This window comes from Myxine glutinosa, chromosome 1 (assembly GCF_964187855.1).
Source record: "Myxine glutinosa chromosome 1, kmMyxGlut1.1, whole genome shotgun sequence".
In the NCBI taxonomy this organism is placed as follows: Eukaryota; Metazoa; Chordata; class Myxini; order Myxiniformes; family Myxinidae; genus Myxine; species Myxine glutinosa.
In genome coordinates this window covers 343755057-343771151 of record NC_136261.1, presented here as the reverse complement: position 1 = coordinate 343771151, position 16095 = coordinate 343755057, and the positions used below count along the sequence as shown (strand labels likewise).

At 40.9% G+C, this 16095-nt stretch overlaps 1 protein-coding gene across 9 annotated transcripts in view; it reads left to right on the top strand.

The window, feature by feature from the left end:
* Positions 1-16095, top strand: part of LOC137412733 (E3 ubiquitin-protein ligase TRIM7-like) — a 97072-nt gene that overhangs the window by 44774 nt on the left and 36203 nt on the right. For all 9 annotated transcript variants that reach the window (XM_078769855.1, XM_078769852.1, XM_078769859.1 and 6 more), the window contains 6 exons: positions 736-1185; positions 6534-6629; positions 9420-9653; positions 11646-11668; positions 12141-12268; positions 14414-14467. In XM_078769855.1, coding sequence (XP_078625981.1) covers positions 775-1185; positions 6534-6629; positions 9420-9653; positions 11646-11668; positions 12141-12268; positions 14414-14467 — 946 coding nt within the window. In that variant the 5' untranslated portion in view covers positions 736-774. The remainder of the gene's footprint in view (positions 1-735; positions 1186-6533; positions 6630-9419; positions 9654-11645; positions 11669-12140; positions 12269-14413; positions 14468-16095) is intronic.

Genomic DNA, 16095 nt, shown 5'->3' with positions numbered 1-16095 from the left:
CAGCCACGATCCCAGCAATGATGCAATCAGCAGCCTCAGGCTACTCCCGAAATCTATATTATAAAAGGAGCCGTCGGTCTTGTTTGTTTGTTTGTTTGTTAGTTTTTCATGTTATAACTTGAGAAGGAATTAATGGATTTCAAGAAATCCAACTACGTGGGATTCGAGTAACTCCCAGGTAACTCTCGGGAAAAACTTTTTCTTTATGGGTACATGGACACGCGTGTCAAAAGTGCAAATGCCAACACGTGACGTTGGGTATCCCTGCACGGAGAGCCCAGGAATCCTTTGTTTGTTTGTTTTTTCTTCCCCCATAGATTCGCCATTGCAGCAAAGATTGGTATTTCCATCAGAGAAGCGACGGGTCTTTTATTCTCGGAATAATAATAATAATAACTCAGGAAAATACACTTTATTTTATGTTCTTAATACAGGAAAATAATACTTTATTTTTAATCGAAACAGCACAAAAACAATGCACCAACATGTTAATTAATGGTACAGTTTGGACAATTTTATAGTTGAAGTGCCAAACCATATTTTCCCCATTACCTCCTAAGTTTGCGGTTCACGGGGATTTTCAGCACCTCGTGAACGACAAGGCATTCCTGTATAGACGTTAACACTGAGTGGGGTAACGTGTTGTATGACCTCTCTTGTTTCTGAGGTAATTGTGCTCCATAGTAATTTACCTGATGTTTTCTTACCTCTAACGTTTTGTTTTTATAACTACAGGTTTCAACTCTGCTGCACTTCCTTCTCTGATACAAGAAAATGGCGTCTTCTTCGATGACTGAAGTTTGTGCAGATGAACTTCAATGCATTGTGTGCCTTGAACTGTACAAGGAACCTATTACTCTGCCATGTGGCCACTCATTTTGTAAAGTCTGTATCAAGAAATGCTGGGAAAGCAGGGAAGAGGCCACAGTCTGTGATTGTCCGAATTGCCGTGTGGTATTTCCGATAAAACCAGAATGTCAAAAGAATGTGGCCCTTGCCAAATTGGTGGAGCAGATGAAATTGACGTCAGTCGTAAACGTGGAGGAGCAAAGATGCACCGAGCATGGCAAGCCAATACTACTCTACTGCAAGGATGATGAAAGCTTGATGTGTGTGATGTGCATGGTTGGACAACATAAGAACCATGAAGTTGTTCCCGTGGAGATTGTTCATGATGAACTCAAGGCAAGTACAGAAGTGAAAATGTTTTTTTGTTCATGTAAATTTTATCCATATGAATTTATCTCCAAGAATATAAAAACTTTTCTCAAAGGAAGTTGAAAGAACAAAGTGTCAAAAGATATAAGACATTGATAAATTGCAAGTTCTGTAATCGTGAAAATTTGTCTCAATTTTCACTTCACTCAGGACGATCTACTGAAATTATTGTGATGTTGGAGCAACAGAACTTTCCTCACAAGTGGAGGTTATTTTATGGAAAGACTACCTTCTTATGATACTTTCCCCGACACTGCTGTAGATCAATTGGTTGTAGAATGAGCGAAGTGTCAAAAACAAGTTTTTTTAAATTGAACAACTGACAGAAAAAGGTGGTTATTGATTTTTCAGGTAAAAAGGTATACTGGAGAGCTCACCAAATAAACAATTTTGTGCTGAGATTGTTTTTAGCCCCAGGCCTAAGGATATAGACCCAAAGCTCTGAAAAAGCTTGGAGATGAAATGTCAAGCGATGCTCAAGAATAATGTGTGTGAACAACATTTTGAGATGTTGAATAAAGGGAAGTGTTTGTTAAGAAACGATACAGGTGGAGACCACTTTACCATCGCAGGTATATTCGTGACAACCACACAAACCAACCTGTTATTGTTAAACTTCATATGGCACCACCTTTAGAGGCCATTTTTCCCCGCAGAGCAGGGGTTGGCCATTTTCGGGCACCATAGTCCCCTTTTTGAAGCAATGTTTTATGGCCGGATGCCCTTCCTGTTGCCAACCCTGTTAGTCGCCTATTCCAACACACAGGGAATTACGAGTAAACTGGTAGTCAATTTGCCGACCTCAGTAGGATGACAGGCTGAGTCAACCCCCTTGGTGTTAATTCAGCGATCGACCAGGATTCAAACCCAGGATCCGAGGATCCCAAGCCGGCACCCTAACCGCTAAGCCAACACCAGGCTATTGTTAAACTTAATATAAAAGGATTTTAAAAAATACTTCCAGTTATGGCAATTTCCAGTAGAACGTAGAGCAGCAACGAAGGCTGGAAAGGGTGGAAATGCGAATGGTTCGGTGGATGTGTGGAGTATCGTTGAGAGAGAGGAAGACAAATGATGAATTGCGAAAGATGATGGGAATAGAGCCTGTGATTGATGCTGTGAAGAGGAACAGGTTGAGATGGTTTGGTCATGTGTTGAGGAAGGATGAAAGTGACTGGTTGAGAAGAGTGATGGAAATGAATGTAGAAGGAAGTTGAGGACGGGGAAGACCGAGAAAGACTTGGCGAAAGATGGTGGAAGAAGAAATGCGGGAAAGGGGGTTAACAAGGGGAGATGCAGAAAATAGGGCAAAATGGAGAAGATTGTCATGGGGACCGCAAGGCTAACCCCCACTCTAGCAGGGAAAATGGCCTTTAAAATACATGTTGTTGTTGTTGTTTATGGCAATTCCCAAGCGGTAATGTACAGGCCTGATATTATCCATCACTGGGGGTTTGTTTTCTTGTGCTTTTACTTCCTTGCATCACAATGTTCACATTCATACTGAGTCTCGGCCAATGGTCGTCTTATCATGGTTTCAAAGATTTTCAATGATATTTTTGATGACACCACAATCATACTTTAAAAAATTACTCGACTGCTCAAAAGCATGAAGCAACAAGTTATGTTGAGTTTTTTTTATGATCTCATTTTAATATTCTGTTCAAGGAAGACCAGTGTATTAATCATGGAAACTCCTTTAACAAACTATGATGTAACTGGAAACCAAAGTTGAATTGTCCTCCACAAACAAAATGGCTGTTTGAAACGTGCACTGATATTGACAATGACACCAGTCTACAAATGAGCACAGACAGGTTTTTACATTGACAGAAAGGGCCTTAACAATCCAACATTGCAGTTGAAATGAAAATCTTCCTTTTCTCTAATGGCCTGATCTCAAACCATCAGTTTGGGTTCTAACCCCATTCAACCACCCTGGACCTCCATCTCCTGCTCTTCCAACAATTGATTGAGGCTCTGAATTTTAGAAAAGAGATCAATTATGTATCTCCTGGACATGGCTCAAGCATTTATCCAAATCTGGTATTGTGACTTCCTCTCCTCCACTTTCATAGTCTTGCCTGAGTCTCAATGGGATCCTCTCCCAGTTGAAAATCTAAGGCCCCAAACCAGTCTCAGGTTAAAATTTTGCTTATATCTCCACCCTTTGCTGCAGCACCACTCATCCTCCAGAAAGGCAGGCATCAGCTTCTTCCCTCTCTGAACATGTGTGAAAAAAGATGAAGCTGGAACAGCACTTGGAATTGTAAACCCTGGCGTCTCACTTTGTCTCTGTAAAACGACCAACTGGAAAACATCCAATCTACTCCATTTAAGCAACACTTGCAATTGAGGTCTTCAAACGTGTTAACATCTCCACTAGCCACAATACCTCCTGGACCAACTAAATATCTGAGTTGGCCTGGAACGCCATTGCCTCATTGGGAATATTCTCAATCATGCAAAGACAAATTATAATTTTTAACAACCCACAAGGCTTGCAGCTGCAGCCCAATGGAGTATTGCTTTCCTTCTGAGCTCATGTTCCCATTTCACACCTTTTCAACTTGAATCCACGGATATCGAGTCCTTCAAAAGCAGTGGAATCTCTTTCAGCAATGCGGCATCCCTGGGCCTGTTACTCCTGCATCGCTGACAGTTTGGTTGGCTCTTTATCTTCTTCTGTGTCCTTGTTAGCCTTTCACCCTCTCCCCTTTCAATGTTTTGTCTCCTCACCCTTCAACCCCCCATGGGGTTCTGCCACTAACTCACTTCTTGCAAAACTCCCAAAATCCAGACTCACTGCTCACATCAATCAAGGAATGACTTAACACGATAGAGGATGCCCGATCTGTGGTTGCTTTTGCAAACCAACTTTGTAACATGTTCAACCGAAGAGATGTCAGAAGTTAAACACTGAATCTCTTCGACACTCAGTGGTTGAACATGGAAATACGAGGTTTATGTGGGTTTATGTAATGGTCCTTCTGGTGTGAGACTGAGAGATTTGCCAAGAAGGCAAGGTGTGTTCCATTTTGTTTGTCCAAACCATTACAGGTCATGAGACAGTGATGCAGCTGCTATATCTGCCTGTCTGCAGGATACAGTACTGTACTATATAATGTGGAGTCATTTGTGCAAGTGCTGGAAGTCAAGAAGCCAGGTATGATGGCTTTCTTGTATGCAGCAGTTGGTGAGCTCGACAAGTAGAACAGGATGCTACTTCGTATTGGTTATCTAAAATATGTCCAAGCCATGTTATATCGACACGTATCTGGCCCTTTTGTTTCAGATTCAAGCCTTCTTACCATTTCTAATGGCGAAGCAAAATCATTTGCAAAGTTGAATGACACAGAATCCAAAATGATGATCTGTGATTTGGTTCTTTGAAAAGACAAAAGACTTTCCATCTATATCGATAATGGTTGACATGATTTTGCTCGCAATGGAAGTACGCTTACCGAAACTACACACACGGTTTTGATGAAACATGGCCACAACCTTCCTCACTCGTGATGTACCAATGTTTGTTCACGGCATAAAAAAGTCAAGGTAGTGGGGCAACTTAGCAATTGTGCATTTTGTGAGGAAAGCACCAAATTTGGCACACCAGTAGACTATCATATTATGAAAAGATCTGGATATTGGGCCATCTCAGATTCAGAGATTTGATTTTTGCAAGATTTCGATTCGATTGGGATCGAAGAGAACACCTTCTTCGTCTTCTGTACAGTGAAGTTGCCAGCCCTGAATTCTCTGGCTACATCTGGGTGCTTCATTGGGAGTGCAACCATGTCCCTCAGGTGAACAGGGACCCACCTGGCATAGTGTGTGTGGTCTAAGGCATGGAACCATGGGACCAGTTCCGTCAGGGCATCAAGGTACATCGTGAATGAAGCCTGCCGCAGAGAACGCATGTAGACCAGTACCAACATCTCTCGTTCCAGCACAGTTGCCCAGTACTGAAAGTTGGGAATGTCTTCTCCTCTCTGGTGACACCATTCTTCGAACTCAGGCCGGTCTTCTGCATCATCAGCATATGTCATACAGTGGCGTTCATACGCACTGTGTTGCAGGATGTGCAGTGCCGCTGCAGTGATTTGATGAGCTCTTCTTGTGCGGGTGACGTGGGCAGCTCGCACGAAGGAGTCGGCCAGCCCTGGCGTTGCAATCTCAGCTTGCAAATCTGCAAAATCTGCAAATCTTGCAAAAATCAAATCTCTGAATCTGAGATGGCCCAATATCCAGATCTTTTCATAATATGATAGTCTACTAGTGTTCCAAATTTGGTGCTTTCCTCACAAAATGCACAATTGTTATGCTATATTTAGCTTAGCTGCCGGACTAAGGTCTAAGGTGGTCTGTGGGGCCCCACCCAAAATTGGTATTTTCTCTCTTCTCTGAAACTACACACACGATGTTGATGAAACTTGGTTACAAATTGCATATATGATACCTAACGAAGGTGTATTTTCCGCATCAAAATCTGTGTTCATTAAGGGAGTTTATGGGGGAGAGGGTTGTGAGGGTTGACCCCCCCTAAATACGAATTTGCTCTCTTCTCTGAAACTACACACACAATTTCAATGAAATTTGATCAGAACCATCATCACTCATGATGCACAAAAGATTGTTCACCGCATTAAAAAATATCGTGGTCTGTGGGGGGTTTGAGTGATTGTTGCTCTTGATCCAGGTGAGCTTCAGGACCCGCAGTCCTACTTTTGCTTAGCTCATGGGGGCGATCCCCAAAATGTTGGACATAGAAATTTTTTGACTCCGGTAGTAATTCTTGGGAAAAATGCCAGGGGTATGGAAAGGCCTCTTTATATGGTATGTGCCATGCGGCATAGTATAGAAAAGAAGCGACATTTCATAGCTTGTAGAAAATCCCAAAGAATAGAAAAGAAGGGACATTCAAAAAATCTCATGTGCATGCTGGTCTACCCTTATGTTCTGAGGAGGAACCAAGTAATGCTCTCAAAACGTTCATATAAAGGGCGCCAATTTCATTCATACAGCTGCATGAAGAAGTAAATGTATTTTATTTGCCAGATGTAGAGCACCCCTTTATAGTCCACCTCTGCTTCCTTTAACTATCAATTATTCACATGATAAATAATGTTGATGAGCTCTCTTCTCATGCAGTTGTATAAATTAAGAAGAGTCGATATTTAATTTGGAATCTATAAATGTCTAGTCTCCACTTTTTTTGCAAATACATTTTAAAATCATTTTGTGCAGTTTGTGCCTTATCGTTTCCACATACAGATGAACAATTCCCTTTACTTGGACTTATTTATTCTGTGCAGGGCGTTTTGACTGCAAAGTGTCCTGAACTATCAAAGTCAAAGCAGCACCTTGAATCCCAACTCCATCAGCTGAAGCGGGAGGTTGAACAAACACAGGTATGAAGTACCAAGGAATGGACGTGATTGAAGGAAAGAGAATTAGCATCTGGAAAAAATATTTGTTCTTCAATGGGTGACATCACCACAGCTCAAACTACACAATTTTACTTGCATCTCAGCCATCTCAGGCCACCTCTGGCCATCTACACACACGAGCCACCATCCACCTGACCCAAAACGATTTCAATCCATGACCATTAATGTCAGATTTATTTTTAAATCGAACTGAACAGACTTTTTTTGAAAGTTGTCTTCTATTGTTTAAATGCTTTTTTGGGGTACAAAAGTCAGCTTATGGAAGAGCAAGATACAGAGTGCAAAAAGGAAATGTATTGACGGTGGGGCAGTGGGGCAAAAGGTGGAATCCGAAAAGGTTAGGGAATTAATTAATTAATGGGCACAAAAGAAGAAGAAAAACAAGATGTGAAGAACACAGTAATCTACAAGACGATTGGTTTGGGGAAGTGGGGAGAGGTGGTGAAAAGTGGTGAAAATAGTGAAAGTGGTAAAATATTGCAGGTTTGGATGGTTCAGGATGACGGGAGAGGGTAGTGGGATGCCAACATCGAGCCGTGGAGGGTAGAGCGGGATTGAACTTTTTCATGAAGATTGTTTCACAAGCCAGAGAAAAGAGTGGAGGTAGGCAGGTATCCTGTAATATTACTGCCCACCTCTGTGCAATTCTCTAGAAACAAACTGTCCATATATGATCAAGTGTTAGTGTTTTTTTGTGATCAGGAAATCTGAAATTTTATTTTATTTCTTTCACTTTTAAAGATTTTGACCTTTTCTACCTAATTCTGTCCATTAAATGCGGACTAGTTAAAATCTCCCTCATCTCGATTGGGTAAATGTTGAAATTTTCCATCAACCCATCAAGTCACCCCAATAAGTGTTTTTTTTTTTTTTTTTTTTTTTTTTTTTGTATACAAGATCGAGGCTCGTGAAAGAGCGAACATTAATCACACAGAAAGACAAACCGACACATAAAACATATAACATGGGGAGCGGTAGACAAGATGGGGCGAGAGGGGGAGGAACACAAACACAACATCTGAGAGCAGGGACATCGAGAGATCTGTGGGAGGGAGCATGGGAAGGGGGGGGGGGGGGAGGTGGGAGAGGTATAAAACATATGGACACTGCAAGGACTTCCAGGAAAGAAGTTGGAATTTCAAGCAAGGTGGATCTGGGGTGAATTAGTGGGGGTAGAAAAGATCAAGGTTTTGGATGGGGAAAGATAAGAGATGGTGGTGAACAGCTGTTTTAAAGACCTGGAGGGAGGAGTGGGATTGAAGGGAGTGTGGGAGTTTGTTCCAGAGGCGGGAGAAAAGAGGAATGAAAGAGTGAAGGTGAGCAGAGAGCCGAGATTTCGGCAGTTTAACCATCAGAGGGTGGCTGGCAGATCTTGTGCGACCTGTAGGAATATTTGGGGGACAAAGCACAGAGAGAGCTGGGGGAGCAAGGCCGGAGAGGAGTCGGGAGAAGACAGAAAGACCACCTACCTGTACGGTGAGTGAGTGAAAGGCCCTCGGAGATAGCTTCATCACGGGAGATTCCAATGATTCTGAAAGCTTTGGTTTCAACAGCGTGAAGCCAAGCTAGGTGTGAGGCCGGAGCACCGGCCCATAGGGGAGAACAGTATTCCATTGAGCTGCAGATGAAAGCCTTGTATGTGGTGAGGAGCTCAGGTGTGCCGAGGAAGGACTTCGCACGACGGAGGATGCCCAGTCGGCGACTGGCTTTGGAGGCCAGCTTGGAAATGTGATTTTCCCAAGAAAGATCATGGCAGATAGTGAGACCCAAAAGCTTGAGCGACATAACTTCTTGGAGAGGATTGTTGAGAAAGTAGATGGGAGGGTTGTCCAGTCGAACTTTTCGGAGAGATATAGTAAGAGTGTGAGATTTGTCAGGATTGAAAGACATGTTCCACTTGTTTGACCAGTCTGTGATTTTGTCCAGGTCTTCAGAGTTTGGTCATGTGTTGAGGAAGGATCAAAGTGACTGGTTGAGAAGAGTGATGGAAATGAATGTAGAAGGAAGTAGAGGACGGGAAAGACCAAGAAAGACTTGGCTAAACGTGGTGGAAGAAGAAATGCGGGCAAGGGGTTAACACGGGTAGATGCAGAAAATCGGGTAAAATGGAGATGATTGTCATGGGGCCCACAAGGCTAACCCCCGCTCCAGCAGGGAAAATGGCCTTAAAATGCATGTTGTACTGTTGTATGGATGGATTCTTACAATTTGGTGGGGAGGATGTGTGGAACAAGGACGAATTGATTAGACTTTGGTGAAATCAGGATCCGAGAATTTTAGCGATTCTTCAACATCGAGTGATAGGGTTAAAAACAAAATATAGTAGAATTAAATAAATGAAGAGGATTATAACTAATTAATTGACATATTCTGGGCCAGATATCTCAGCTGGCATAGCACTGGTATGGTTCACCAGAGGACTTCGGTTTGATTCCTGGTCTGGGCGTGTAATTTTCCTACATATGTCAATTAAACAGCAGAATGTTTCAAACAATTTATGGATGGGTCATGACAAATTTGTGGAGTTGGGTAAGCGACAAGCAGATTGGATTTTGGTTTATTTGAGACATCAGGTTCTACTCTATGTGGATAAGTGTCCTGTCCAATACATTATGTCCTTCTAAATGCATTCCTGCAATATGTCCTAATCCTTCTTCAGTCGTAATCCATTGTTCTCTTTAGTTTTAACCTTTTTCTGATGGTTTATTCTTGACTTTTAACTCCAATCGTACAATGATTGATTTATTCCAGCATTCAGGCAAAGCGACTGTGGACAGGATGGAGGAAAGGCGATTGGCGTTGTACCAATATGTGGATAAATCCGTGGATCTGATGAAGAGTCGGGTGATCAAAAGGCAAAATGAGAAGATTTTTCTCCTTCAGAAGCAGATGGACACGGTGAAGGAGCAGTTGAACTCTCTCCAGGAAACAAATTTCACATTGAAAGCAGCACTCCAGGATCTTGAGACTATTTCTTTTTTACAGGTAGGCATTCTTCTTCACCTTTTACAAAAGTGGTAATGTTTAATATTGTCAATATTTATTGAATTTAATTTTTTTAGAAGAGAAAAAATGGACGAATCATAAACCTGCAGGACATGAGAGCTCGGACTTGGGGTATTGCTCGGAGAGTGAATTAATGGTACATTGTACTTTAGGAAGGATAACAACACAACATGAATATACCATCAGATGTGGAGATATCGTCCTTGACACAGAACCTGGAAGGTTCATTTATCACTCTTGTTTAGGGATTATAGTTCCACATTTACCACAGCAGTGATTGCCGACAGTTGTCACGCTATTGGAGATTGTAAGAACAGTAAGTTACACGTATGATGCTTATATGGGGCTGCTGGTGTGAGGGAAGACCAAGAAAGAAGCATTAATTAGAATTTGAAAGGTAAGTGTTGAGGGAAGATTCATTGATTGGGGGCGGGGAGGATTTACATGTTAATGAAGGTGTGGGTTAAGTTCTCTTTTAGTGATTGTAAGAGTAACCACAACAAATATTCACAAACACGAATGTTGAATGACGATGACGCCTGTTCTGCCACGTCAGAGCGAGGTAGTCTTCCTTTGGTCGTAGCGCTTCATGGATGACGGCGTCATAATGAAGGCACCGATGACATCATCATTAACATATATTATTCCCCATGGGGAGTACTTGAAAATGAGCCATATTTCAATTTTTTCCATGGAGTGGTTTCGGAGATATAGAGGTGCAACGTTTTTCCAATGTGGCGTCCATGCCACGTGACCTATGACGTCATAATTAACAGCAAAAAAATGAACAGGCAGAGGCGCTCTTATGGTAAAAGTTCACGTCAATCGGACCAGCAGTTGCCAAGAAAATGATTTTTTTAAATGCAGATTATGGCACACTTACGGCACATGGCACACATATGGCACACATACGCACCTGAATGCTTAACCCCACTTTTTCGCTTCACGAGCGCAGGTTAATTAGATATTTCTGTGTTGTACACTGCTCCTTTCCTCTGCCATCTCCTGGCGCTGCATGACATCATTGCCGGGCCCCCTTCGGTGCCCGGCAATGGCGCACACTTTGAGAGAGACATCCGTTTTCACCCTGGTTTCTTGCTTTCTTGCTTTATTGTTTTCTTAGTTGTCCGGGCGATATCTTTGAGGTCCTTTGAGCTGGGAAGCTCAAATTTGGACACGACAGTGACCAAGTGATGGGCTACAAAGGATATTTTTGATTTATTAAGCAATTCACCGATTAATTATTTAATTTGTCCGATTAATGACTTGATTACTTACTTTTTTTAAAGTTATAGATTCGGATAAAACGGTGGTGGTTTAGGTATTCTATTAGCCAATTGATTAATTATTTAATTATTTTATGATTATTATTTATTTATGTTCATTATTAATCATATATATATTTGCTTTCTCATCTTTGCACCTTTTGAGCGAGCAAGCTGATATTTTGACACGACAGTGAACAAGTGATATGGCTAAAAGGGATATTTTTGATTTAATGATTAATCATGACTTATTGATTGAATGACTTATTTAATTGATTTTTAAAAATTTACAGCTTCGGATTAAGCACTGGTGGATTACTTATGCTATTAGCCAATTGATTAAGAAAATATTGTATGATTATTGTTTATTGATTTTAGTTATGCAATTAATCAATCAGTTATTGTACACCTCTCCCTCCCAATACAGTCTCTATGACCTGTACGGCGGTATTGCCGGGCGCCCGAGGCGCCCCGGCAATGCTGCGCTGGAGGATATTTATTTATTTGGCATGGGGGCGGTGTACTTTGAATGTATCTATACTTGTTGTGTTTTTATCTTCAAGGGGGTACATTATCCAGCCTGTAAAATGAAAATTAATTTCACGCTTAAATTTGCAAATTCAACATTGTGCATTATTTACATTTATGAAGAGGGCATTCATTTACGAAGAAGTCGTGAGGTAATTCACTGTTTCTTCCTTTTCAGGGTTATAAGGATGTCATAAAAAGGTAAGACTGTGATGGTGTCCATCACATTGTTTGACACATCATCATGCTTTTATCCTCCTCTCTGTTCCTTCTTTAGAATCATCATCCATTTTCATTCATCTCCAGATATATTTTATTTTCTACTTCTTCCAAAAATATGTAATTCACAAAATTGTCTCAACTCGTTCTCATTTGATGATCTGATATTCCTTGTTATATAATGTAACCTGAGTCCATATTATATGAGAGAACATGAAGAAAATGAAAGTTTATCAAGTCCATTTGTTTTAAACATTCTCCTTCTCATATATTTGTTGAATTATAGATTCTCATCGAAAGATTGGCGCAAATATATATTCCATCTGTCATTCCATTTCAACCACAAGTTTATGGATATCTTCATATTTGAGGCTTTTATAATATAATTTTACAAACCTTTTTCTCCTTCAATGACTTCCTGATCTTCCTGAAGTTTTTTCCTTTTCATACAAAGGCTCGAGTCGGTGTCAGATTTTCAATCTCTGAAGATGGCACAACCCACAGTGTTCGACTTTTCCAAGGAAGAGAAGAACCTGGCCTCATTCATTGAACTCCATGACAACTTTCTGACGAATATAATGAGTGAGTGACAAAAATGTGCTATTTTGTAAGGAGAATAATTATTTGGGGAACATAAGATGCGAGAGAACCAGGAAGGATAATAGAAAAGTGAAAAATATATAAATGACAAAGATCATTGTCCTCCTCTCATACACAACTTTCAAAAGGACATATTCTGTTCTGACATGCTCAGTGCTCTCGTGCAGAAGCCCTCGGAACAGCGGTGTTTGGGGCACCATAAAGGATGAACCTGGTACCTTCAGAAACCTGGTACCTGGTACCTTCATACAGTACCTTCAGAAAGTATTCATACCCCTTGACTTTTTTCACATTTTGTTGTGTTACGGCCTGAATTTAAAATGGATAAAATGTAGATTTTTTTTTGGCCACTGATCCACACATAATACCCATCATGTGGAATTATTTTTTTTAGAATTTCCTATGACAAAATAATTAAAAATGAAAAGCTGAAATGTCTTGAGTCATCAATTATTCAATACTTTTGCTATGACACTCCAAATTGAGCTGAGGTGCATCCAATTACCTTCAATCATCCTTCAGATGTATCTACAAGTTCATTGGAGACCACTATGGCCAATTCAATCAATCAATCAATCAAAATGGTTTGTTGAAAGCATGTCTGGCAGCGAATGGCTGAATTGCACATCCATAAATATTCATAATGTGCAATCAAAGATTGCTTACAAGAGAAAAATTTATAAAATTCAATTCGTGAATTGATTTTTTTTAAATGTTAAATTAAAAAACAAACATGGCATGTTTCAAACAGAGCTAGTGTTGCTCAATTGATTGGAAATTATACCAGAAAGAAACACACCTTTCTAAATAAGGTCCCACAGTTGACAGTGCATGTCAGAGAAGAAGCCCGACCATGAAGTCCAAGGAACTGTCCATAGAACTCTGAGATAGAATTGTGAGGAGGCATAGATCTGAGGGAAGTGTATCAAGCAATTTCGAGAATGTTGAAAGTTCCGTCCGACCAAACTGAGCAACCTGGCAGGAAGTACCTTGGTCAAGGAGGTAAACAATAACCCAATGACCACTGTGACAATAGTAGAGTTCCTTGGCTGAGATGGGAAAACCAGCTGGAAGGACAAGAGTCTGCAGCCCTTCCCAAATCTCGGGTTTAGTTGGTCTGATGAGATGAAAATTGAACTATTTGGCCTGAATGCAAAGCGCTATTTCTGGCGGAAACGGAGCACAGCTGATTACCTATCTAACGCTATCCCGACTGTGAACACGGTGGTGGCTGGGATAAATATCTTTTGTTTGTTTCCTTTTTCCTGTTTCCAGTGGGGCAGGGGGGTGGGGGGCAAGATAAAGTACACTTTATTTTTGCATTTATTGCTTGAAGGTGAGGTGTGTGTGTGTGTGTGTGTGTGTGTGTGTGTGTGTGTGTGTGTGTGTGTGTGTGTGTGTGTGTGTGGGTTTGTGTGTGTGTGTGTGTGTGTGTGTGTGTTTGTGATTGTGTGTGTGTGTGTGTTTGTGATTGTGTGTGTGTGTGTGTTTTGTGATTGTGTTTGTGTGTGTGTGTGTGTGTGTTTTGTGATTGTGTTTGTGTGTGTGTGTGTGTGTGTGTGTTTGTGTGTGTGTGTGTGGGGGGGGGGGGGAGGTTGTGTGTGTGTGTGTTTGTGTGTGTGTGTGTGTGTGTGTGCGTGTGTGTGTGTGTGTGTGTGCGTGTGTGTGTGTGTGTGTGTGTGTGTGTGTTTGTGTGTATCCACTGCTACAGCTCGCTTGTATTAACAGGAAATGAACGGAACTAAACACCTCTCAGCCTCATCCACGGATATTTCTGGTATTTCGTATTTTTCCAGGAGTCTGATTTTCATCCAGGAGCAAAACAATTCTGGTTGATCATCTATTAATCGCCACTCGTTTAAATGCTGAAAATCATGTTTAACAAGACTATTTGAGTTACACATTTCTCCCGAGCAGCGGCAGGTTAAAAGTGTCCTGATGAGCAGAAGCAAGTCCCAAAATGCACACACAGCACGTGCGGGAAAGGCCTCGTTAGCATTCATACATCGTTCAAATCTGTTCATGTTTTTAAATTGTTCCTTAAAGTAAAAAATATTTACTGTACAAATAAACAGCAGGATATTTACATTGATTGTGATGTCGCTTTATCTTTCCTTCTTTCAACAGAGCCAGTGGAGCTCCAAATGACTGAGCTGGACCAGAGCAGCTTGAGAAGTCTTTGTAAGTGAAATGAAGGGCAATGGGACATGGAGGGTGAAGGGATTGAAGAGAATGATATTTAACGAGGAAATTCAATGTCCTTCTTTGGTTTTTCTCTGTTTCTATGATCTTTTTAAATTCCCACTTTCTTGACTTTTATTCCTTCCCTTTCCTTTAATTTTGTTTCCCTTTTTATTCATTCTGATCCACTGGTTTCTTTTCTCTCTTACTTGGTTTATATGTTCAACATAGTTCTCGATATCTTGTATTTTGAAAGTTCACTTTTGAAATTTTTTCCCCAAAATCATCAAGAACAAAATATAAATAAATTTCAAACAGATAATGCATTTTCATCTGATCATGTGCTCGTGAAGATCAACATCTCTTGGGCCATTCTCAGAAAACAGGCAATCCCGACATCACTGCCTCATTTACACTTAATCAATTATTGCTTCAAGCTTCTGCAAACACTCCACTGGTTACAACAGTACTTCATTACTCTTGTAGTGTAGCCACATACGGAGACTTTACAAATTAGCAGCCTGAGTAGAATGTTATAATATCAGTACATGATCATCAACAGTACATGATTTCAGTACCTGATCAGTTCTCAGTACATGATCATCAACTTCTTACAAACTGCAAAAAACATCCCTAAAAACATCATTCTATAATTATCTACATTTATGATTGGTTACTCGAAGTTGATAAAAAAGAAAAGTAGGAAAGACAACTGAACTTGCAAGAAGTCCCTGAAATTATATAGGAGCTTACTACAGTGCATTCAGAAAGTATTCAGACCCCTTCACTTTTTTCACGTTTTGTTATGTTGCAGCCTTATGCTGAAATCGTTTAAATTCATTTTTTCCCTCATCAATCTACACTCAATACCCCAAAATGACAAAGAGAAAACAGGATTTCAGAAAGTTTTGCAAATTTATTAAAAAGAAAAAATTGAAATATCACATTGACATGAGTATTCACACCCTTTGCTATGACACTGGAAATTTAGCTCAGGTGCCTCCCATTTGTCTTCATCATCTTTGAGATGTTTCTACACCTTGATTGGAGTCCACCTGTGGTAAATTCAATTGATTGGACACGATTTGGAAAAGGCACACACCTGTCTATATAAGGTCTCACAGCTGACAATGCATATGACAGCAAAAACCAAGCCATGAGGTCGAAGGAACTGCCTGCAGAGCTCAGAGACAGGATTGTGTCGAGGCACAGATCTGGGGAAGCCTACAAAAAAATTTCTGCTGCATTGAAGGTTCCCAAGAGCACAATGGCCTCCATAATTCTTAAATGGAAGAAGTTTGAGACAACCAGGACTCTTCCTAGAGCTGGCCGCCCGGCCAAACTGAGCAATCGGGGGAGAAGGGTCTTGGTAATAGAGGTGACCAAGAACCCAATGGTCAATCTGGCTGAGCTCCAGAGATCCTGTGTGGAGATGGGAGAAACTTCCAGAAGGACAACCATCACTGCAACACTCCACCGATCTGGGCTTTATGGCAAAGTGGCCAGACGGAAGCCTCTCCTCAGTGAAAGACACATGAAAGCCCGCTTGGAGTTTGCAAAAAAGCACCTAAAGGACTCTCAGACTGAGAAACAAGATTCTGTGGGCTTTTTTTATTCACTTGTTTCTG